General features: G+C 37.3%; 1 protein-coding gene across 2 annotated transcripts in view; it reads right to left on the bottom strand.

Annotated features, from left to right (window-relative positions):
• Positions 1–24172, bottom strand: part of LOC149927179 (uncharacterized) — a 236737-nt gene that overhangs the window by 94941 nt on the left and 117624 nt on the right. For both annotated transcript variants that reach the window (XM_090158820.1, XM_090158821.1), the window contains one exon: positions 13694–13741. In XM_090158820.1, the coding sequence (XP_090014946.1) occupies positions 13694–13741 (48 nt within the window). The remainder of the gene's footprint in view (positions 1–13693; positions 13742–24172) is intronic.

Raw genomic sequence — 24172 nt, 5'->3', positions numbered from 1 at the left:
TGGTTGTAGCGTGGGTTTGGTTAGATATGGTTAGACATCCGTACTACCATAAGTCTATAATACTGTTCCATAAGTTTGTCACTTTGGGGAATATTTTAGTGAGAGCTAGTAACGGAGTGACGGCACCACAAGAAGAAAATCTCCCCCTAGCGAGGCGCTGTCAAAGGCTACGTGTGACGCGTAAGCAAGCGCGTGAAAAACGGCGACGAAGCCCGTAATGCAGTCTGTCTTGTGAAGAAACTTTTGTTAAACTTTTGCATGTGAAGAATAGGAAGTGTCACCCTTATGTAACAATATTATACACTTACGGTACTACGTAGGTTAATGCTAACTAGTTTGCTACAACGCAAATTGATCCTTAGAGCGCTATGTATTAATACTTTCTCGCGAATTGATTATTTTTTTTCCATGTAATATCTCAAAGTTGTCCGAACAGCGAAATAAACAAGATGGGCTAGCGCGAAATATAGTTTCATGTTTCCATCTAAAAATGAACATCAACTTACGAAACTCAAGACCACCCGGGTGAGTTTTCTTTGTTACATATCGATTCGTGTTTCTTTTACCTTTAACGGTTCTAGTCTTATCAAAGGTCAAATTTCATGAACACCACGCTTACCACCACCAGCGCCAACGACAGTAGACGAAATAACAGTAGCTTTCCCCTCTAAAATTAGAGGACATTAAGCTAAAAACTACATAATGCTATATTTGAAAACAGTTACAAGTCTTAATGTGCTTTATGTCTTACGAAAATGTCCAAATTTGGATACAATTTGAATGAAATCACGTCCAGTTTGAATACAATTCTGTTTGGATCAAATCCAAAAAAAATTGAATTTCATACATTGTAATTGGATCAAATATACCACATTCAGGGGCGTATTAACCATTAGGCAAAGTAGGCACGTGCCTAGGGCGCCATTTTTCTAGGGGCGCCAAAACTCTGATATAGCCCCATGGTCCATGTGCTTGGCTTGCCCCTACTCAAAATAACGCCGAAAAGATTTGGGGAAACTAAAATATATTTATTTATTTTTTAAAAACCGATACGCCCCTCCTTAGCTGACCAATGCCAAGGGGCGCCAAATTGTTCTATGCCTAAAGGCGCCGAAAGGGTTAATCCGCCCCTGACCACATTTTAGTTCGTAATTTTTGATCGAAGTAAAATTTTGATCTGCCAAATTTTGGATATCATTTTGGAATTAAATTTTGATCTGCCAAATTTTGGATATCATTTTGGAATTAAATTTTATCCACCATTTTCTTCATGGCTAAATTCCTCAAAAGAAAATGAACTAATTTTTACCGCGGCGGAGTATACGTTTTGATAAAAACCCCGTCAATAGGAATGGGTGAATTAATCCAAATATTAGCGAATGTGTTCTTCTCAAATAGCTTACATTCGGCGAAAGCAAAACCTCACTACAACGGCCTGCTTATGAATGGAGCAGGCGATCGGCTCGAAAATAAGGTTATTTTCCCCGACGGTCTTCCTTTTTTCATTCGCCAACTTCACGTCCTGGAGTTGCCAGAATAGGTTGAGAGGTCGAATCGGCGGGGAAATCACGTAATTAGAGCCCGATGGAACTTGTTCCGGGGGCTACTCTACCTGAAACAAGCTTAATTGCCACTTCAGATCTTTGCCTAACGCTTTTACCGCGCGCTTATTACGGGACTGAATATTCAATTTACAAGAGAGACCGCGCTCCCAATCGTCGAGCTCCAAAAAGAACGAATCGACGTAGACTACAACCCCTTCCCTACCATTGAGTAAAATGCCAACTAACGTCGGTGTGCCACTTATAACGTCGCTTAATTGGCTAGAGCGCAACCTCCTTGGCTTTGCCAACCCCGCCAACTCGCGTTGGCTAAACGTTCAAATTGGGAGGCGAGTGATAGAAAAGAGACCACGTGACGTCAAAGGAGCTTGACTCTCTCCGGCACTTAAAAGACGAGGGTATACGCCCTCTAGTGTCACCATTCAACCCTCGAAAGTTATTATTATATTTCGGCTTAATTGAATTAACACTTCTCGTCTAAGGTAATTATATTTTATCCTAATCTCTCTCTAAGGTTCTACTTTCGTCGCGACGATGACCACCCTTTCAATATTTAAAGTCTCCAAATAATGAAATTCAAGGATACAGGCACCTCTTTCGGGGAATAGCGTATTTTTAGTCCCGTAACGGTATTAGGTCATTAAGCTTAATTAGACAAGACGCGACTTCATTAAACGTATCACCGCACACGTACGCGTTAAGACGCCTGCTTAACCTCTCCATAATAGCTTCGAAACGACCTATTTAAAGGGGAACGGCCAAGCTTTTCCAAATATGGCCTTATTTCCGTATCAAAAGATTAACAAGACGTTCAATATACTAACACGTACCTTTTTTTTGTCTTGAACAAATAGCTTTTGGCCCAAAAAGTTGAAACGAAAAATAACGCCGGGTGTTTGGGTTTGAATTTTCGCCGCCATCTTAGGGGCTGCCGCCAGCGCCCCTAACCCCGTATGAGCGATTTGCGAACTATCCTAACTTTTAAAATCGCGCAATTTAGGCTTAAGTCTCTTATAACTGGAACGCGCCGCGTGTGCGAAACAAATTTTTCGCGTCTTCAGCAGCGCGCGCTTTTACGTTGTTTTTCCGTCTCACTGACTTCTCACCAGGTGTCGCGGCGGACGCGCGCTTTTCGATTTCCAGAAATTTCTTTATTTTATTGAAAATTAACCACTCAATATTTTTTGATGCGGTTTTCGCCATAAATTTTAGTTTTTAATGGGCTATAGGGCTATCTAACTGGTTAAAGCTTGACCGTTCCCCTTTAATGATTTAAAACCAAATTTAAACCGTTTCGTCTTATATATCAAATGACCAAAATATTCTTCTACAAAATGGTCGATCATATTTGATTCCAATATATGAAAAATTTCAAATTGGACTTACAATCCAAAATGCGTTTTATTTGATTCAATTACAACGTATGCAATTCAACTTTATTTCTATTGGATTGAAATTATTTGATCCAAGCAGAAGATTTATTAATTCAAATTGTACTTTGATCGAAAATTACAATCCAAAATGCGTTTTATTTGATTCAATTACAACGTATGCAATTCAACTTTATTCCTATTGGATCGAAATTATTTGATCCAAACAGAAGATTTATTAATTCAAATTGAACTTTGATCGAAAATTACAATCCAAAATGCGTTTTATCTGATTCAATTACAACGTATGCAATTCAACTTTATTTCTACTGGATCGAAATTATTTGATCCAAGCAGAAGATTTATTAATTCAAATTGGACTTTGATCGAAAATTACAATCCAAAATGCGTTTTATTTGATTCAATTACAACGTATGCAATTCAACTTTATTTCTATTGGATTGAAATTATTTGATCCAAGCAGAAGATTTATTAATTCAAATTGTACTTTGATCGAAAATTACAATCCAAAATGCGTTTTATTTGATTCAATTACAACGTATGCAATTCAACTTTATTCCTATTGGATCGAAATTATTTGATCCAAACAGAAGATTTATTAATTCAAATTGGACTTTGATCGAAAATTACAATCCAAAATGCGTTTTATCTGATTCAATTACAACGTATGCAATTCAACTTTATTTCTACTGGATCGAAATTATTTGATCCAAGCAGAAGATTTATTAATTCAAATTGGACTTTGATCGAAAATTACAATCCAAAATGCGTTTTATTTGATTCAATTACAACGTATGCAATTCAACTTTATTTCTATTGGATTGAAATTATTTGATCCAAGCAGAAGATTTATTAATTCAAATTGTACTTTGATCGAAAATTACAATCCAAAATGCGTTTTATTTGATTCAATTACAACGTATGCAATTCAACTTTATTCCTATTGGATCGAAATTATTTGATCCAAACAGAAGATTTATTAATTCAAATTGGACTTTGATCGAAAATTACAATCCAAAATGCGTTTTATCTGATTCAATTACAACGTATGCAATTCAACTTTATTTCTACTGGATCGAAATTATTTGATCCAAGCAGAAGATTTATTAATTCAAATTGGACTTTGATCGAAAATTACAATCCAAAATGCGTTTTATTTGATTCAATTACAACGTATGCAATTCAACTTTATTTCTATTGGATTGAAATTATTTGATCCAAGCAGAAGATTTATTAATTCAAATTGTACTTTGATCGAAAATTACAATCCAAAATGCGTTTTATCTGATTCAATTACAACGTATGCAATTCAACTTTATTTCTACTGGATCGAAATTATTTGATCCAAACAGAAGATTTATTAATTGAAATTGGACTTTGATCGAAAATTACAATCCGAAATGCGTTATATTTGATTCAAATACCACTTATGAGATTCCATTTTATTTGGACCGAAATTATTTGATCCAAGCAGAAGTGGATCTAAACTGTTTGCGTCTAGAATCCCAATTACTTCGAAATTTGGATATCGAACCAATTCATTTTCGTAAAGGATAGACCTTCAAAAAGAAACAAATCACTAAGGATCGTAGCCATAATGACGTAATCATTTGTTGCTCCTTCCAAGAAGACGAAACATTCCTAGAAACAGCATTACGGTTGAAAGGGAGGACAGCGCTAACAATTAATTGGATTTTATCAATTAATAGACCGAGAGAAGCTGAGAAAACGAAAGACAAACATCATTAAATAATGAAGATTCTCATTAAATTGTCTTAATAAAGAGGGCGCTTCCCTCGAAAAGAAGAACATTCTAGTAACTTCCTTCCCAAGAGCCAATCCCTTCTCTCGCCGGCGCAGCCATCCATAAAGGAAAAGAAACTCCAAAAGCCAAATAGCTCAAAGAAGAGTCGAGAATGTCAATGGAGCGCTCTTCCCCTCCGTCAAAACGATAGCTCCAATATCCGTCGAATCTCACTCGTGAATATGCAAATCATGTTCGTTTTCGGCGCCGCTGAAAAAGGCGAGTTTTATCGCTTTAGCGCCTAATACGGAGCGATTCAAGAGAGATGTAGAAAACGAATTAATTTGAATATTGTTGTATAGAGGTGAAATTGGGCTTGGACTAACTCGACGTTGTCCGATATCATTAAGGGCTCTTTCTTTGATAAAGGGCAAATAAAAGTTTGAATTCTAGCTAAATAGTTTATACGGAGAGCGTTCGCTGTAATGGAATTAACTCGGATTTCCGGACCATATTCTATTCGGCTTAAATTCGTAACGATTTCAGTTCGAAATCGAATTTGATAGAAGGATACGTGGTGCATTGTAATGAAATTACAACGCGTGACCAAATGCTCCTAAGTTGGGAAAAGGTTGATAAAATATTGCGAATAAAATGTAACCTGTCAATTCGTTACATATCCTTTCAAACGTTAAATTTGAAGTATTGAATTATACTAATTACAGATGTTAAAATAAGATAGATAAAGTAGTATTATCTGAAGTAAATAATATATTTCTTACGAGATAAGTATTCCAGTGTCGTGAATTTTCCATCAAATCGGAACATACAACCAAACACAGTTGAAAATATACTGTTTCAAAATGTAAATAATACTCAGTCTATGGATATTTACTTATGTGTAAACCATATTTAATATTTTTTATTCTGTGACAGCGACGATAATAATTTCTTTATTAACAAATTTTTATCTAAGATTAAAAGTAGACACGAAATTAAAATTAACACTTACTTTCCGTTCAATAAAGAGAAAACACTTTTGCAGTTATACTCTACATTAAATTTTTTTGATAAATTAGGCAACCAAATTAGTAAATTTAACATCAAACCAAATTATAAATAATTATTGAGCTCTCCACACCCATTAATATTAATATAATTTTATTTAAACGTTTTATTATTAATAAATAATCAAACTCCTTTGGTCCTAAAAAAGATACAATCCCAGATCTAGAAAAATATTTTGTATATTGTCGCAACTTTTCGTTCGATTGATGTAAAAAGAATAATGATAAAAAAAAATTTAATTTGAGTTGAACTTAGGTTTAATATTTCGGTAAATATTATTTTTTTTTATGAAGATTAGCCTTTTGCCCTGCTGTGAATGAAGTTTCCTTTTGTTAAATAAAATCTAAAGATTACCAGTTGCGTGTCTGACCTGTTCGAGATATGTTGATTCAACTGACTAAGCTTTTAAACAGTCAGACTGGTTTAAACCACCGAAAAAATCCATGGTTAAAAACAACTTTTTTTTATTAAAAAAATATTGAGAAATGAATTAGAAATATTGAAAAAACTAAAACTTAACCTTCACCTTTTGTGGTAAGTAATGAGAGCTAGATATAAGCAATTAGGGGATCTTAAAATTCATTTTGCGCGTGAAAATACGCCGCCATGTTAGGGTATAAAAGCGGGTAAATAAGCCTGCTATACCTCACAATGTAAAGGTACTGTCACGTGCAAATCGGGCAATTAAGCATTTTCGAAGTAATGAGCAATTTGAGACAAATTTTATTAATTTATTTTAACCGGTTTAAACTACCATTTTTAACCATAATGGATTTTTAAATAAATGCCACACAAAACGCGTCTAAATCTCACATTTGAAAAATAAATACCTTTCTAATAGCCAGTTTTAGGTTCTGATCAATCATTTTCCAAAGATAATTGTTAATTTTTACTTTTAAAGCGATAAAATGATGAATAAGCCTTGGCTACGCAGCTAAAAAGGTTCGTGCACGGCGCGCATTCATAATTTAATTCGCGAAATTTATTTTAGAAATACCCAGTTGAGGACGTAGCCACTAGGAGGTGCAGATTTTGAATACCTACCTCTTAATAACGGGTATGTGATCGTAAACAATTTGACCTAGACCAGTGTTGGTTATTTTCGTCAAAGAGCCGCTCAGCTCCTTCACCGCTCGCACTCGCTAGCATAATATCCGCTCAAGCTCACACTTTTTTGAGCGGTAAAATAAGCGCTCCTCTCTTTTCGCTCTATTTTGAGCGCTGAAATTGGCGCTCCTCTCATTTTCGTTTCGCACTCTTTCAAAATAACATTTGTCGCTCAATTTCGCTCATAATAACAAAAGCGCTCACTGGCCTAGACCTTTGTTTATGGGGACCTTATGATAGGCTTATGTTTTTATCCATAAACAAAAAATTTTAAAAACTTATTTTTGCATATTAAATCATTTTATAACCGCGAATTCTATCCATATAATAATAATAACAATAATAATAATCAGCTAGGCTAATACCCAATAAATAAACAGTTAACAGAAATTTTTATGAATAATCGAGATTCTGGCGGTTAATTGATCTGCTCCGCCGAGCTCTAACGTGGACCCAATACTCACAAATCCCATATTAGGAATTGTGTGAAAAAACTTTGCTTTTCTCGCGTTAAAAGCCAATCGTTTTTTCCAATGGAAAATAAAAATAAAAATGGCGTCCATTTTCTTTTTTTAAGGTTTCGGGCTACATTCAAAACCTTTTTCCTCTAAAAAACTTTGATACCCGTGTCGATAGGGTTCGAGGGAAATGATAGGAGATCCCCCCCTCCCTCCACTACTCTCTCTTCGACGGAGAAACTCTCGGGCTTTTATGCATCACTTGAATGGTCGGGGACAATCGAAACGTGGCTCTCCCTGGTGGCCAAGTCGCGGAAGCTACGAAACGCTGTAAACGATAAGCGTAGAATGGAGCGACCTCACCCCGTCGCGGGAGCCATTCTCAACCCCATCTTCTCATATGGGAAAAAAAAACAGCTGAATTCTTGCGCCTTTTTGAACTCGAAAATTCTTCCCAAATAGCGAAAGATAAGGTCGCGTTCGCACTGCTTCAAGAGAACCGTATTGCGAACATTATTCGTTGTTAGGAAAATTCGAAGTCACGCGTTCGTTTGGAATTTACTTTATCAATATTACCATAAGCCTATCATAAGGCCCCATAAGCTAAGGTCTAGCCCAAATTTTTGACGATCACATACCCGTTATTAAGAGGTAGGTATTCAAAATCTGCACGGCCTAGTGGCTACATCCTCAACTAGGCATTTCCCCAAATGAATTTCGCGCGTTGCATGATGAATGCGCGCAAGCCGTGCGGGAACGTTTTTAAACTTAGAACCACGCGGGAGAAATCTACGCCGCCAGCCCTTAGCACCGTGGCCAAGGCTTATTCCCAATTTTATCACTTTCAAACTTACATTAACACTTATCGTTGCAAAATGATTCATCGGAACCTAAAACTGGCTATTAGAGATAAGATAACTTGTTTCTGAAGGTATTTATTTTCCAAATTTGAGATTTAGACGCATTTTGTGTGGCATTTATCAACCGGAGCGTGGCTGCTCTACCAAGTAAGAGAATATTTTAGATGTTGAAATTTTGAAAACGAAGATGGCGCTACTACCCTATCATCGTACGTTCATATTCTACTCTCCAGGACAACGCCGTTAACATGGGGCCCCTATGGTAGACTTTTGCTTATGGGGATCTTATGATAGGCTTATGATATTACGATAAGTTAAATTTAACCAAATTGAAGTTAATAAAAACCACCTATGGACTATAATGCAGTGAAATAACGCGAAAAAGTGGATAGGTCCATATTTAAACAAGTTGGCAAGCCAAAATATACCTCTCCTCGGAAGAGTTTTTAATTTTCAGTGAAGCGTAACTTTATCCGTGGTTCTGCGGTAGGACGCTCAGCTGTCGTGCAAGAGGGCTCGGGTTCGAATCCCGGCCGATTAAAGAATTATACTACACCCAATGACAAAAAGAGGGAGCTTTTGGAAAAACCTTTTCCCGTATTCTAAGAAACTGGGTACGCATTGATTACGCTTTGCCTCGAAAATGCGAACGCGTTCGCAGGTCTGACAGACATACCCACAGACTGACCCACAGACAGACAGACACGGTGGTTGTATAACCCCTCCTAGGGTACAAAGTCCCCTCGGAGGACGCATTGTAACCCGGCCACCTTAATTAATGGCTTAAAAAGTCGCTTGATGACTTAGGCCTAGGGTGGTACCTTGGGTATTAGCCTAGCTGATTATTATTATTATTTATTTAAGGAAAAAAAAGCTAAACCCTAACAAATTTAAAGTTACGATAAAACTTACGAAATGCTCTTCAAGACTAAAATCATATTACCCCTATTTTTTCTTCTCCTAACACAGAGTAGTATCGCGGAGGGAGTTGGAGAATATAAGAAACATGTATATATGTTTAATTTCTTAATTTTTAGTGTTTTATAATATGCCTGCATTAACTCTGTGTGTAAATGATTCTGAAATTTTATTTCTATATTAACTCCTGAGAATCCATATTTAAATGTTTTCCCCCCGGTTTCAAAAGGCGTTTGTAAAATCAAAAGGAAAATAAATATGTATGTATGTAAAGGCGCTATTAGGTCAAAAATAGATCAGATTTTTATTATTATTACAGTAAAATCATTGTAATTTCGATCTGTCGATACTGGCGTATTACTGAAAGTAAAATAGAATTTCTTTAGGAATTATCAAAATACCTAAAAATATGAGACCGAAAATTTCAAATTTCCGGATTGCAGAAATAAGAAATTCCGTCCGAAATATGTGACACAGAAACGCACGAGGCCGTCTAAATACATTTCCTGTGACAGAGAGGAAATAGAAAGGAACGCGGGGAAGCGGCTCACACGGGGTAGCGCACGCCCAAGACACGCGCTTCGAAGGAACACGTTTTGACATGCGGATCACCCAAGAAAGAGAATGGTTTCTTAAAAAAAAACATATTTTTAAGACAGTATGTATGTTTGAAATTTCACTAGCGGATTATTTTGGCAACGCTATACCGCGCAAAGGTATAATATTTCATATTTACATCACAAATTTCCCTCAACGGATAATTCCTTGTCAAAAGAGTTTCAATTTAACGGTTCATCTGTTAGGAATAGTCGAATTTCTTTAATAAAATGAACAGATACTTTTAACAACCGAATTTTTATGTAAAAATAAAGAGTATAATGATAAATATTAAACGCGATTAAAAACTATTAAAAGTTTACAACTTGTCTTTAAATTTAAAGGGATTTAATAAATCATAATAAAACGACGGTCTAAATTTTTGTACTGAAAATATATGACTTTGGATTAAAATTTCATACCTAATGCCATTAAATTTTGTTTAAATTAATTTGAATTTTTATAACCTGTATCTTAAAAGTCGAGTATTTTATAAGCTCAAATTTAAGCCGCATCAAAATCTTTCTAGAGTCTTTTTCTCAACGTTACTCCTAGAGCTTATAGATTTAAACCCGGATTAGAGAGTCTCGGTACGAATAAGACCTTAAAGAAAATACTATCAACCCCTTTATAAAATACAATCCTTCTAAGACTTGAATAACAAAAAATATTCTCACGCAGGATGGCAAAGAACGAACGGGATGAAGTTGACCTGGTGGAAATTTATGAATACAAAGATGAATTCCATCTTTTCATGTTACATCATCAATTGCCGAACTTCCTCCTCCCCTCTTAGACAATAAAACCCATACATTTTTCTTCAGAGTTCCAAACCACCAAATATTATAAAAAAAGATAATATTTCCTTCCCCCTTTCAAAATAGGATATATTCCGTCAAAAAAAAAGCATTTTTTTGCTCCATTCTCGAAATTTATTTCTCAAAGAAAAAGGAATAAAGGTTTTCCTAAGCCTTGAATGTAATTATTTTTCGGCATTGTATTTTTCGACATTTTTTTCCCCGGCCTTATTCTTTTCCAAAGCGTAACTTTGTATCTAAGCGAATGTGTTCTAGAAGAAATGACGGTTTCTTAAGAAGTTTCGGGAGGTGTACTTTGTAGGTGGTGGTTCTTGAATTCTTCACCGACGGAATTAAAGAGGTTTTCGAAACACGCATCCTGAAGTAATGATCTTTACGTTATCCATCTTCTCTTATCGATATCAAGAACGGTAATTCAATTTGCAATTTCTTAACGGTTATTTTATTCACGCAATAAATAACACACTCGAATTAAGCTAATGGAAAAGCAAGGATAATACCCTAGCTGCTATTAGGTAGGTGGCATGGTTATACCACCTAGGAGCAACAAACACAAGGAGAACGCAGCTAGCCTTTAAACACGCTAACGAAGGGTTGTGTACGAATTTCATTGGACGAGAGTCACGAGCCTTTACGCTGAACGTTTTACGGGCGGGGGGGGGGGAGACAATTTTCGCATTTTCCACTTCCGACGGCAGCAGGCGCTAAGGCGTCTAACTAATGAAACATGTACGCAAGAAAATCCACGACTTTTAACGGGTTGCGTTCTCCTTGTGTGGGGTGTTGTGTTTGTTGATCCTAGATACCACGAAGGAGGGTGTTGGCAAGCCCTTCATAACACGCTAGCCAACAGCTTGCTACACTCATATTATGGGGCTATGCCTAAAATTGGCGGCAAAATCCGTAGTGATAAAATGAACTAATTCGGTTTACAGTTAAGCGGAAAATAATAATGATCGAATAATTAGTAATTTGCAATTTTACGACTAAATGCTGACAAATCTAAATTAAATTAAATTCGAAAATTTCTTTGACTATTTCTAGATTGAAAGTCAAAAACGTGTATCACGAATGACTGGGTTTTTGCCTTAAGGAGTTAAATTTTTTTAAAGCAAGTGTCGGCTCGACGTGAAGTAGCTCTTTTTTCAACAGATGTCGCTAGCGTAAAAATCAAACCAAGATGCTGAAGCTGCATTTGGACCCAAAAGGCGGGACATAAAAGTATGCTTCGCGTTGATTGGCTCGTTTGTAAATTTGTCAATAACTTCAATTATAGTAATTGTTTACAATATATTTTATATGGGATATATAATTTAGGTTAAAGATCACTAAGTAGAGCAAAAGTGGTCTTAATATAATACTCTATAATGGCTCTCTAACCACGTTATTGTTTCGCTATTTTGAATTTTAGCTTCCGTTCCCATTAATAGATGGCTCCACGCTCTCCGCGAAAGTCATTTTTTTCGAAGATTCGGATAGATTCATGGCCATCTCTAATAACAGGGGCCTTTTAATAATACAGGTGGCAATGATAGAGCCGACAGTTGCTTTAAATCTACAATTAATTCTAATATATGTAGTGAAATGTTCGCGAAAATATCAGATTTAAAGAAAAAAGTTCTTTAAAACTATGCTGTTATATAATGTTATTTTCTTTAAACTTACTGTGAATCAAGTAGCGTGTGTTTAGCAGGCAACTTTTTGATTTTGTTCATACTGTCTTTAATGAAAGCTTGTAAATTACGTCACGTTCAACTAACAAGGAGACTACCCGAGGTGTAACAAACCGATTTTGTTCAAACTCGGGGGTTAAGTAGGCCTTAATGAATCATGAAAATTCCCAAAAGGAGAAGTTTCAACGGGCATTAGTTTTGCCATGGCAACCGAAATGTTTTTGACAACACAAAATGGAAAATTCCTTACCGAAAAAAAAAACATGGGATTTTGAAAAATTCCAAAAAATTAAAATTATTTAAAATGCAAAAACTAGGAAAGATTTATCAAAATTGATGAAAAAAATTAAATTGATAATTTATTTTCCATTTTGTGTTGTCAAAAACATTTTCGGTTGCCATGGCAAAAATAATGCCCGTTGAAACTTTTCCTTTTGGGAATTTTCATGATTCATTAAGGGCTAATTAACCCCCGAGTTTGAACAAAATCGGTGTGTTACACCTCGGGTAGTCACCTTGTCAATGACGAAAAACGCGGCATGGGAAACGGACGCCAGATTTTAAAAACTCGCAAGATTCTGACTATATTTATAGTTTAGCTCGTGGCTCGCGATCACAAGATTTTGTTTCCATGGCAACCTTTTCAAAGGTCAAAAAATATAAAAAAACTTCCATTTAAGATATTACGCTTCACTAATTATATATTCCGTGGGAAAACTTGAAATAATAAACTACCAAACCCGTATCTATAGATAGCGCTCTTGCCGCTTGTAGCGCATCTGTGTCCGATATTGGAAAGATTTCCACTCAATATAATAAGCGAACGACGTTAGACCTAATAATATCTTTAGCTAGTCATTTAACGAGTTTATGCACGTTCTTTGTATTTGACTGCAAATATTTCTTTGATTCTCTCGTTAGGATCGATGGCGGCCGGTGCAATATTAATAGTTTAGTTTTTGCTTATGATTCAGTAGTTTATTTGACCAAGGTCAAAGAAATATTTTCTATGGCACAGTTATACAAAGGTATACTTACTAATGATTATGTTACATTTGCTACCGTACTATTTGAAATATTTAAATGTATATTCTTCAAAACGACTCTTCAAAACGTAAGGAGGATTTGGTTTTCTGACGAAGTATTATTTAACTTATTCGCGGCCGAAAACTATCACAACGCCCCCTTTGGTTCGTCATTGAAATCTAGATAGGTAGTGGCTTAAGCAGACGCTATTAGTTTTTCCTCATCGTTATTAGTAAATTTAACTTTATAAATAATGATACTTGCATTTTAATATAATTTTTATAATAATATAATATCGTTCGCTTATATTTCGATAAGTTGATATAAGAAAAAACGTTTTTATGCCTTTTTCATTTGTTTTAGATAAGCTGAAGCCGTTACGCCACCTAGACTAGTTTCGGTCGCGAATAAAACTGGAATAATAACAATAGAATGCCAAAAAAATAAAAATGATAAATAAAATGCAATTACCTTTAGCCATGAGACAGATCCTTAGTACAAGTATTGCTAGAGTCAACGCTGCAAAAGAAAAAGGATAATTATTATTTTCTCAACTTTAAAAATAGCGAAAATACTACGCGCGACAATTCAAACATAGTGCTCGGCAGTCGATTAATTTTTATCCATGAATAAAATAAGCTCGGCTATATTTAAATAATATTTATTTAAATAACCAATAGTTGAATAAAAATTGTAAAATGTTTAAATAATCGAAAGTGAATAAGCTAAATAAAACAAAAAATTATTTAAATAAGTACCACTTTTATTCAAATAAATGCTTGGTTGCGTAAAAAACATAATGAAATAAGTTAAAATGATATTCTTTTTACCAACGTTTTTTAAATAAATCGGAAAATTTGTGGATAATGAATAAACAATTCCGAACACTATGCAAACAGAAACACGTTCGAAAAGTCATTAAATTTGTAATAAAAGAAACGTGAATACGCTTAATATCGGAAGTGGACGGGAAAAAATGGACAAAACATAATGTTGTTTTACGTAGGAAAGCGAGATAAACCATAGCAGGATAATATTACATTACGTTCACTTTCCATTCCCGTTCATTTTCCCCTTTCCGCCCCCCCTCCCCCTCCCGCCCGACTCGCATTTGCTCCGCTCACTTAGTGCCCAAAGAGTGGATGACGTAAAAGTGGAAACCCCGCCCACATCCTCTCTGCGACTTCCGGTCCCTCCTATTTGATCCCGGAAACTCGCTCTGGTGCCAAACCGGAAGTGGGATGGGTCTATTTCCGGCAAACTTTCATTCCTCTTTTAATGGAAGCGAGTATTATCGATGAAGAAAATGGCGAAGCGCTAGAGGCGAAACTCCCCCTGAGCTTAGCTCATTCTTAAGCCCGAAGGCTCGCAAATAGGTAAAGACTATACTTAACGGCTTGTATTTCCATTTCCAAATAGATAGGAATGTTTCTAGTTTTATTTTGGTCATTTCTTTTTCCAAAGAAACTCACAATGAGAAGGGAATCTAGGGAGAAAGGATGACTTCTAATGGCTTTCCCCGAATAAATAGACTTCATTCCATTTCATATCTAGGTCTTCTCTCTTTTATGAATAATCATCTTTAAATGAAGCCCTCTTGTTTTGCCTAAAAGCGAAATAGAGCCACCCCCCTTTTACGATACAAAGTTCTCATTATTAATCAACCGGAAATCTTACACATTATTTCATAATTTCGTAATTTAATTTAAAGTAAATTATACAAAGTACGTAATATTTGTCTACATAACTTGGTGAAAACAATGACGAGATGGGATACCAGTTTCCGGGGCCCTGTTTTGAAACAAGTGTAAAGGTAGTAATGCCTCTTATGGGGCCAGGCCCGGGTTTGAACAAGTGAGGTGGTTTTACCTCGAAAAAGTGCAATTATTAATGGTAGGCCCGAAATTGTGGTTTTAGTGGGGCCTAGTGGGGGCCCAGGCCCGCTCTGGGCCACCCTACTTACGCGACCCTATGATCAGAGTCTAATTTACGAGTGAAAAATTTCCGCGGCTCATCAATTATGAAACTAGACAGAACAATTAAGGCCAGTGAAACAATGGGCTTAAGTTTCAATTCTTCATGGTCACAGGACCTTATCTTGGTTATGTTATCCGTTTGAAAACTTCGCAGGTCCACAATTATTTACTGCCTCAAGTTTTCGAAGGTTTCATATTCGTAGTCTATATGGATACCTCTCGGGTTACAGATATTTTATATACTTCATATAAAACCTAACGTCCATTTTTTTAATTTATAAAGATTTGGGCAATATACAAGTAACGGTATTATATATATTTTTTTTTCTCCGAAGCCGAGAACTATATTAAAATCCTTGGCCCGTCGCGATCTTAAATTACCGTTACCAGGAATTTTTAATCGCGAAGAACATTAAGAGAGTACATATAGGAGTTTTTTATTTTTTCGGCCCGGGAAAGAGGTCCCCCTGGCGGAGGTTATATAAAATTGCGGGCTCGTGAGAGCGAACCATCACCAGAGGGAAAAGTTCATAACGTTAGCGGCTCGCAAAGTGTCGTAGGAAAAAAGGGGAAAAATAGTCGGAAAATTCATTATAAAGTTTCCTTGGCACGGTCTCAGAGAAGCCTTTGTTTAACAACGTAATCTAGAACGTCGCCGCGCGCCCCGAAGTAAACCAATGGCAATTTAGAAAACTCAGTTCCACCCCTACCTTTTTACTCTTTCAACATAGCCCCCCCCCCGTCAAAAGACACTCTTCAAATTCCACCGGCAGGCTTTTAAGAACTCGACGCCAAACGCTGCTAGGTAACGATTCAAAAAACGAAAAAGGCTTCTAGATGGCGCGAAAGAACTCTAAATAGCCGCCAAAAATCGACTGAAAAACATTGAAGTTCTTAATATAAGGGAACAAGTCGTCCCTTCGCTTAATATGAGAGACTCACCTGACACCGAGATCAAACGGGGCGTCGTAGAAGACGTAGTTTAAATTAACTATCAGCTAAGATTCGTAAGGGTTGTAGACGCGAATGACACCAGCTCCCTCTATCAGCGAAAGCAAACTTTTTAAAACCAAAGAGAAGGGGTATTTTTTTCTCCATCCCTTCGCGTTGGTTCACGCGCTGATGGTGATGGGGTTTTGGTAATGATAGTAAGAGTTAATTCCGAAGCGAGGTGGTGGCTGATCCCTCTTCTTCCGTTTGCCCATAGATCCCTTCTCTATAGCATCTCTTCTTGGAGCTGTTTTTATGTTGACTACTTATCTAGCGTCGTCATCATTAAAGCGCTAATGCTCAACGATGGAAGGGAGAGGCTACGGGACCGCGTTGAGCAACAACTTCGCCGCCATTGTTATATAGGTAGTTAGGTGCCCTTAATTCCGTTGGGGGTCAATCATTGGGCCTCTCTTAAACACGCCAAGAAGATCCGATTTCCGGATTAACCCGATTATCTACCGGTCGAAAGGCGATCTCGACTAAATTCCCTTTTCATTATTTTTATCCAATTATTTATGTTAATTATTATAAATTAAAAATTGGGCCTTACGTGGTTGATTCATGGACAGTAAATTGAGAGGACAGGTTTTCGATAGCCTTCCACAGTGCATTTTATTTCTCCCCGCGTATCAATCAGCTCGAGAGACTCCGAGGGAGTATTGCAACGTCGTTTATACCACGTGATCTTAAAATTTCAAAATCGCAATCTAATGCGGTTGATATTGTTACGTAATTTTTTGCGCTTTATATTTTAGTTATTTTTAATTTTGGTTTTTTAATTCAATAAAAACTATCAACTGATATTTAGTATATCATATTTAATCTATAAAAACGTGAAAAAATACCTTTTGGCGTAAAAATGTACTTCGTGTTTATCTTTTTTCTTTTTTCGAACAGTATCGTCCACTCTTAGCGATACTTGTTTTTTTTTCAAATGACCTTGGACGACTCCCTTAGTGTGATTGGTTTACGGGGGCTAAAAACCAGGCCTTTTACCGATCCTCTAAAATCTACTATCCATGGTTGATTACAAATGTATTGTTCTATTGTTCAAACGGGTGCCGCTGATCAATTCGGTCTCCTAAGTAACTGTTTGCGATATGTGTTTGTACTGAAAATTATCGGAATCGAAACTTGGTAAAATTCCCAGAATCGAAAATTTTTAAACTTAGCCCGTCTGCCAAAATCAATTTTTTTTAAACTTAACACATTAGCTAAAATCAATTTTCTTTTAAACATTTGCCAAAATCGAATATTCAAAAATTATCCGAATAAAATATTTCCTATATTTTAAGAATCGAAAATTTGGTATATTTTAAGAATCGAAAATTTTGTATATTTAATAAGAATTGAAAATTTTGTATATTTAATAAGAATTGAAAATTTTGTATATTTGATAAGAATTGAAAATTTTGTATATTTTAAGAATCGAGAATTTGGTATATTTTAAGAATCTAGAATTTGGTTTATTTTAAGAATCGAAAATTTGGTATATTTTAAGAATCGAGAATTTGGTATATTTTAAAAACCGAGAATTTGGTATATTTTAAGAATTGAAAATTTTGTAATTTTAAGAATCGAAAATTTTGTATATTTTAAGAATCTAAATTATTCAAAAATCATCCAAATATTTTTTTTAATATTTTAAGAATCAAAAATTAGTTTTCAGAATCAAAACTATTAAAAAATTACTCAGAAAATTTTGAAAATTGACCAATTTACGAAATTTTCAAAATCTAAAATTTTCAAAAATTATTCGAATAAAAAATTTGCTAATATTATTAAGTGGCGGTTCAGTACAGTTAGAACCAAACCCTATTATACCCACTCTGAACCGAGCTGATAATATCATCCTAATTTCGCTTTGATGGAACCATTAATGAAGGCAATAACTTACGGCAAAATTAACAAACAACAATTACAGTTGATTAATGCGTAGTTAATATAGAAAAACGTTTAATATAGAGAACCAATTATACGCGAAACATCCATAATTTCAGACGTAAGCGAGTTCAAACCAAAAAAATCCGATTAATAAATAGACAAAAAAATGTGAATTAACCTGACACTAAGGCGAACCTCAACGTCCAACCACACCTTAATAAACCGCAAACTAATCCGGTCACCGAGCAAATTTAATTCGCCTGCAAATAATAAATATTCCGAAGAGGAAAGATGTAAAAACGAAAAGCGAATTCAACCCCCTAAACATGAAAGAGCTTAGCGCTGGAAATATATTTGAAAATGGGTCTTTTTGGAGCGGGGGGCCAACGATAAACGAACCGGTAAATTATAGCCGAAAAAGCGGGCCACGCTCACCCTGCTCTAAAACAAAAATTTTTCTCTCCAATCTAAAAAAGAGGGCAAGCGAGAATCCGGAGCCGGTGTTGGGTTTTCCAATATAACGGAGAAGCCGGGCCCCAATCCTTATCTAACAAAAATTCCGGGGCTTCAGCCCTCGCGCGGGCCATATTCAACCCCTCGGATTGAGTTTTCCCGCATGGCTCGCCTTCTGGAATTTTCGAATTAAATTTTCCGACTTCACTAAACTCTTGTTTTCCCCGATAATATAGCGAGAGAGACCGAGAGCCGGCCCTATTTTATTCCCCACTAAACACCTTCGCTTTCGGGGTATGCTAAGTTCGCGCCATCTAGCGGATAATACGACCGTGTTTTGGAAGACCGAAATACGTTTATAGAAGAATTTATAACAGTCGTCGCACGCGTATACGACTTTAGGCGCGACGACGTTTTATATTTGGAAGTATGTCACAGTCGAAATTGCGCCTTCAAAAATTGCGCCGAGTCGACTACCTTCGCTCCAAAGTTTTTGGGGTAATTGAAGGCGATCTATATAACGTTGTTTATAGAAAACTGCGGTTTAAAGTTTCTAAAACTACGCGTAGCTACGAAACAAAATTTAGATAATGAAAGCGACTACAAACGCGAATCATTTTAAAATAACGATTTCCCAAACCATCCCGAAACTTTATCCATAAAACAAATGCAAAGTTTAATCTCGAAGGAGAAGAAATACTTAAATTGAAATATACTCAAATTTAAAAGAGTTGCGATTTTCTTGTATTGTTAAATTATTTCGTACTAGCTCGGGAAGAAACTTTTCAATTTAATCCTTCCGAAATTTAAAACGTAAAATGAAACGGAAAATTTCGACCAATTGATAATAAACTGACGTAAGTACGATAGTAATTTTACCAGAAATCGCGAAAGGAAGAAATTTAATTAGTTTACAAGCTCGGTTGATTTTCAATTGAAAGCCGATACCGCTATTATACCGCCATCTTCCGGATAACTCTTTAAGAGAACAGAAGCGGATGAGGGAGAGGGGGGAGGGGGTGAAAAATCTTTCTCCGAGCGCCATCTAGAGATATTCGGAACGGATTTGAATTTTTGGACCTTTAAGCCTGATATATAAAGGGAGCTCTGAGAATTTTCCGCGGGAAGTTGGGGAACTGCAATGGCGCGGATATGGCAGATAGACGCGTATAAACTGCAATATTTTATGACCATTTATTCCCGGCGGTAGTTCCCTAAAAGCTAAACTTTATAGAGGTTTGGAGGAGGGGTAGGGGGCGTTTTTCTTGGGACTATACTTCGGGGGTTTAGGGCTATCGCTCCCCGCTTAACATCAAAAGCTGCATTGCGCCACTAAATTTCAGGGGTACCGTTTCATTCTTTTTCAATAGAAACAAAAAAGTAAAGTATATTTTCGTATATTTTATTTTGCCGTTTACCACCGACAAATACAGGTTCGTTGAACCTGTGGTTTTTTTTATCTCCGGAGCCGAGCGAAATCTAATATAGCTTTGAGGATAAACTCAGAAATGAAAGTGTTAGACTGGGAAGAGAAAGTGGATTTTAGGTGGATTAGCCGTATAAGGGTGTTTTTCAAATCGGTATATTGGTATCGTTGACAGCCGTTGGATCGTACAGACAAATCTACACGCATTTCAAGAGCATGTATTGTAGAAATTACATTTCAAACGTGGTTTTGGAATTCGATAAAAAATGATTTTTTTTATACATTTTAGGGTTTTAATTTAAACTAAGATTTTTGACATCACTGGTTGAGTGTCCTATTTCAACAGAGAAAAATTTTCTCACGTTTCAATAGCATATATTATGGAATATTAAATTTCAATCGTAGAATGTGATCGTGGTTTTGAAATTCGATCAAAATTCGTTTTTTTTTTACATATTTCAGGGTTTTAATTAAAATTAAGATTACTTACATCACTGGCAGATAATACGTTTTACAGATCAAATAAATCTACTCAAGTTTAAAGAGAGTATATTGTAAAATAAAGTTTCAAGCCTAGAATCGTACAATCGTGTTTTGAGTGCGATAAAAATGATTATTTTTTATATATTTTTGGTTTTTAAAATTAAGAGCTGGAGTACAATGAAATAAATGTAGTACAGGGTTGCCACGGTACCTGGAAAACCTGGAAAAGTCAGGGAATTTGAATATGGGTATAAAAATCAGGGAAAAATCAGGGAATTTTAAAAATTAGTCACAAAATCGGAGAAATGTCAGGGAATTTAATTTCGGTTGCAAATAGAAAACGTTTACTAATATTTAGGTTAAAAAATACAAAGTCTTGGCACAAAATATGACAGGGAAAATCTCCGGAGATGATCAAGGAAAACCTGGAAAAGTCAGGGAATTTGATTGTGAAAAAACTGTGGCAACCCTGTAGTATCAAAATAAATACCTTTTTAATAATCAGTAACACACTGTAAAAATTGAAATTGTAAATTTAAATTGTGACATTTTAGTTTAAAATCGTTTAAAATTTTAATGGTTTAATTTTAAACAAACTTTATTTTGGTTTAATATTAAACTCTTAACTACATCAATATAAAACCATTAATGTGTAAATATGGTATTATAATGTTTAGAATTTAAACCATATGTAAATCAGTATTAAACGTATAATTTTAAAATTGAATATATACGATTTTGACAAAACATCTAGAACGCTCCGTGGAAGAAGTGTTTTGGGAAATCGTCATTTTAGCCTCCCAACCGACTCCTTAGGTCTCTTCCGGATCTATAAATCTGGTAACAAGCGTAATCTACCTAGTAATAAGAAAAACACACAATACGAGAAGTCCTGGAGGGAAAATCGAGCAGTTTAAGAGATGCTCATAATTCGGGCGTTGAATTTTCTAAGAACGCCATTTCTCTCTCTCTCTCTCTCTCTCTCTCTCTCTCTCTCTCTCTCTCTCTCTCTCTCTCTCTCTCTCTCTCTCTCTCTCTCTCTCTCTCTCTCTCTCTCTCTCTCTCTCTCTCTCTCTCTCTCTCTCTCTCTCTCTCTCTCTCTCTCTCTCTCTCTCTCTCTCTCTCTCTCTCTCTCTCTCTCTCTCTCTCTCTCTCTCTCTCTCTCTCTCTCTCTCTCTCTCTCTCTCTCTCTCTCTCTCTCTCTCTCTCTCTCTCTCTCTCTCTCTCTCTCTCTCTCTCTCTCTCTCTCTCTCTCTCTCTCTCTCTCTCTCTCTCTCTCTCTCTCTCTCTCTCTCTCTCTCTCTCTCTCTCTCTCTCTCTCTCTCTCTCTCTCTCTCTCTCTCTCTCTCTCTCTCTCTCTCTCTCTCTCTCTCTCTCTCTCTCTCTCTCTCTCTCTCTCTCTCTCTCTCTCTCTCTCTCTCTCTCTCTCTCTCTCTCTCTCTCTCTCTCTCTCTCTCTCTCTCTCTCTCTCTCTCTCTCTCTCTCTCTCTCTCTCTCTCTCTCTCTCTCTCTCTCTCTCTCTCTCTCTCTCTCTCTCTCTCTCTCTCTCTCTCTCTCTCTCTCTCTCTCTCTCTCTCTCTCTCTCTCTCTCTCTCTCTCTCTCTCTCTCTCTCTCTCTCTCTCTCTCTCTCTCTCTCTCTCTCTCTCTCTCTCTCTCTCTCTCTCTCTCTCTCTCTCTCTCTCTCTCTCTCTCTCTCTCTCTCTCTCTCTCTCTCTCTCTCTCTCTCTCTCTCTCTCTCTCTCTCTCTCTCTCTCTCTCTCTCTCTCTCTCTCTCTCTCTCTCTCTCTCTCTCTCTCTCTCTCTCTCTCTCTCTCTCTCTCTCTCTCTCTCTCTCTCTCTCTCTCTCTCTCTCTCTCTCTCTCTCTCTCTCTCTCTCTCTCTCTCTCTCTCTCTCTCTCTCTCTCTCTCTCTCTCTCTCTCTCTCTCTCTCTCTCTCTCTCTCTCTCTCTCTCTCTCTCTCTCTCTCTCTCTCTCTCTCTCTCTCTCTCTCTCTCTCTCTCTCTCTCTCTCTCTCTCTCTCTCTCTCTCTCTCTCTCTCTCTCTCTCTCTCTCTCTCTCTCTCTCTCTCTCTCTCTCTCTCTCTCTCTCTCTCTCTCTCTCTCTCTCTCTCTCTCTCTCTCTCTCTCTCTCTCTCTCTCTCTCTCTCTCTCTCTCTCTCTCTCTCTCTCTCTCTCTCTCTCTCTCTCTCTCTCTCTCTCTCTCTCTCTCTCTCTCTCTCTCTCTCTCTCTCTCTCTCTCTCTCTCTCTCTCTCTCTCTCTCTCTCTCTCTCTCTCTCTCTCTCTCTCTCTCTCTCTCTCTCTCTCTCTCTCTCTCTCTCTCTCTCTCTCTCTCTCTCTCTCTCTCTCTCTCTCTCTCTCTCTCTCTCTCTCTCTCTCTCTCTCTCTCTCTCTCTCTCTCTCTCTCTCTCTCTCTCTCTCTCTCTCTCTCTCTCTCTCTCTCTCTCTCTCTCTCTCTCTCTCTCTCTCTCTCTCTCTCTCTCTCTCTCTCTCTCTCTCTCTCTCTCTCTCTCTCTCTCTCTCTCTCTCTCTCTCTCTCTCTCTCTCTCTCTCTCTCTCTCTCTCTCTCTCTCTCTCTCTCTCTCTCTCTCTCTCTCTCTCTCTCTCTCTCTCTCTCTCTCTCTCTCTCTCTCTCTCTCTCTCTCTCTCTCTCTCTCTCTCTCTCTCTCTCTCTCTCTCTCTCTCTCTCTCTCTCTCTCTCTCTCTCTCTCTCTCTCTCTCTCTCTCTCTCTCTCTCTCTCTCTCTCTCTCTCTCTCTCTCTCTCTCTCTCTCTCTCTCTCTCTCTCTCTCTCTCTCTCTCTCTCTCTCTCTCTCTCTCTCTCTCTCTCTCTCTCTCTCTCTCTCTCTCTCTCTCTCTCTCTCTCTCTCTCTCTCTCTCTCTCTCTCTCTCTCTCTCTCTCTCTCTCTCTCTCTCTCTCTCTCTCTCTCTCTCTCTCTCTCTCTCTCTCTCTCTCTCTCTCTCTCTCTCTCTCTCTCTCTCTCTCTCTCTCTCTCTCTCTCTCTCTCTCTCTCTCTCTCTCTCTCTCTCTCTCTCTCTCTCTCTCTCTCTCTCTCTCTCTCTCTCTCTCTCTCTCTCTCTCTCTCTCTCTCTCTCTCTCTCTCTCTCTCTCTCTCTCTCTCTCTCTCTCTCTCTCTCTCTCTCTCTCTCTCTCTCTCTCTCTCTCTCTCTCTCTCTCTCTCTCTCTCTCTCTCTCTCTCTCTCTCTCTCTCTCTCTCTCTCTCTCTCTCTCTCTCTCTCTCTCTCTCTCTCTCTCTCTCTCTCTCTCTCTCTCTCTCTCTCTCTCTCTCTCTCTCTCTCTCTCTCTCTCTCTCTCTCTCTCTCTCTCTCTCTCTCTCTCTCTCTCTCTCTCTCTCTCTCTCTCTCTCTCTCTCTCTCTCTCTCTCTCTCTCTCTCTCTCTCTCTCTCTCTCTCTCTCTCTCTCTCTCTCTCTCTCTCTCTCTCTCTCTCTCTCTCTCTCTCTCTCTCTCTCTCTCTCTCTCTCTCTCTCTCTCTCTCTCTCTCTCTCTCTCTCTCTCTCTCTCTCTCTCTCTCTCTCTCTCTCTCTCTCTCTCTCTCTCTCTCTCTCTCTCTCTCTCTCTCTCTCTCTCTCTCTCTCTCTCTCTCTCTCTCTCTCTCTCTCTCTCTCTCTCTCTCTCTCTCTCTCTCTCTCTCTCTCTCTCTCTCTCTCTCTCTCTCTCTCTCTCTCTCTCTCTCTCTCTCTCTCTCTCTCTCTCTCTCTCTCTCTCTCTCTCTCTC

The sequence above is a fragment of the Leiobunum rupestre genome, chromosome 9, assembly GCF_980474605.1.
Source record: "Leiobunum rupestre chromosome 9, qqLeiRupe1.1.hap1, whole genome shotgun sequence".
NCBI classification, from domain to species: Eukaryota; Metazoa; Arthropoda; class Arachnida; order Opiliones; family Sclerosomatidae; genus Leiobunum; species Leiobunum rupestre.
Note: the sequence above shows the minus strand (reverse complement) of the source record. Positions and strands in the feature narration are given on the sequence as shown.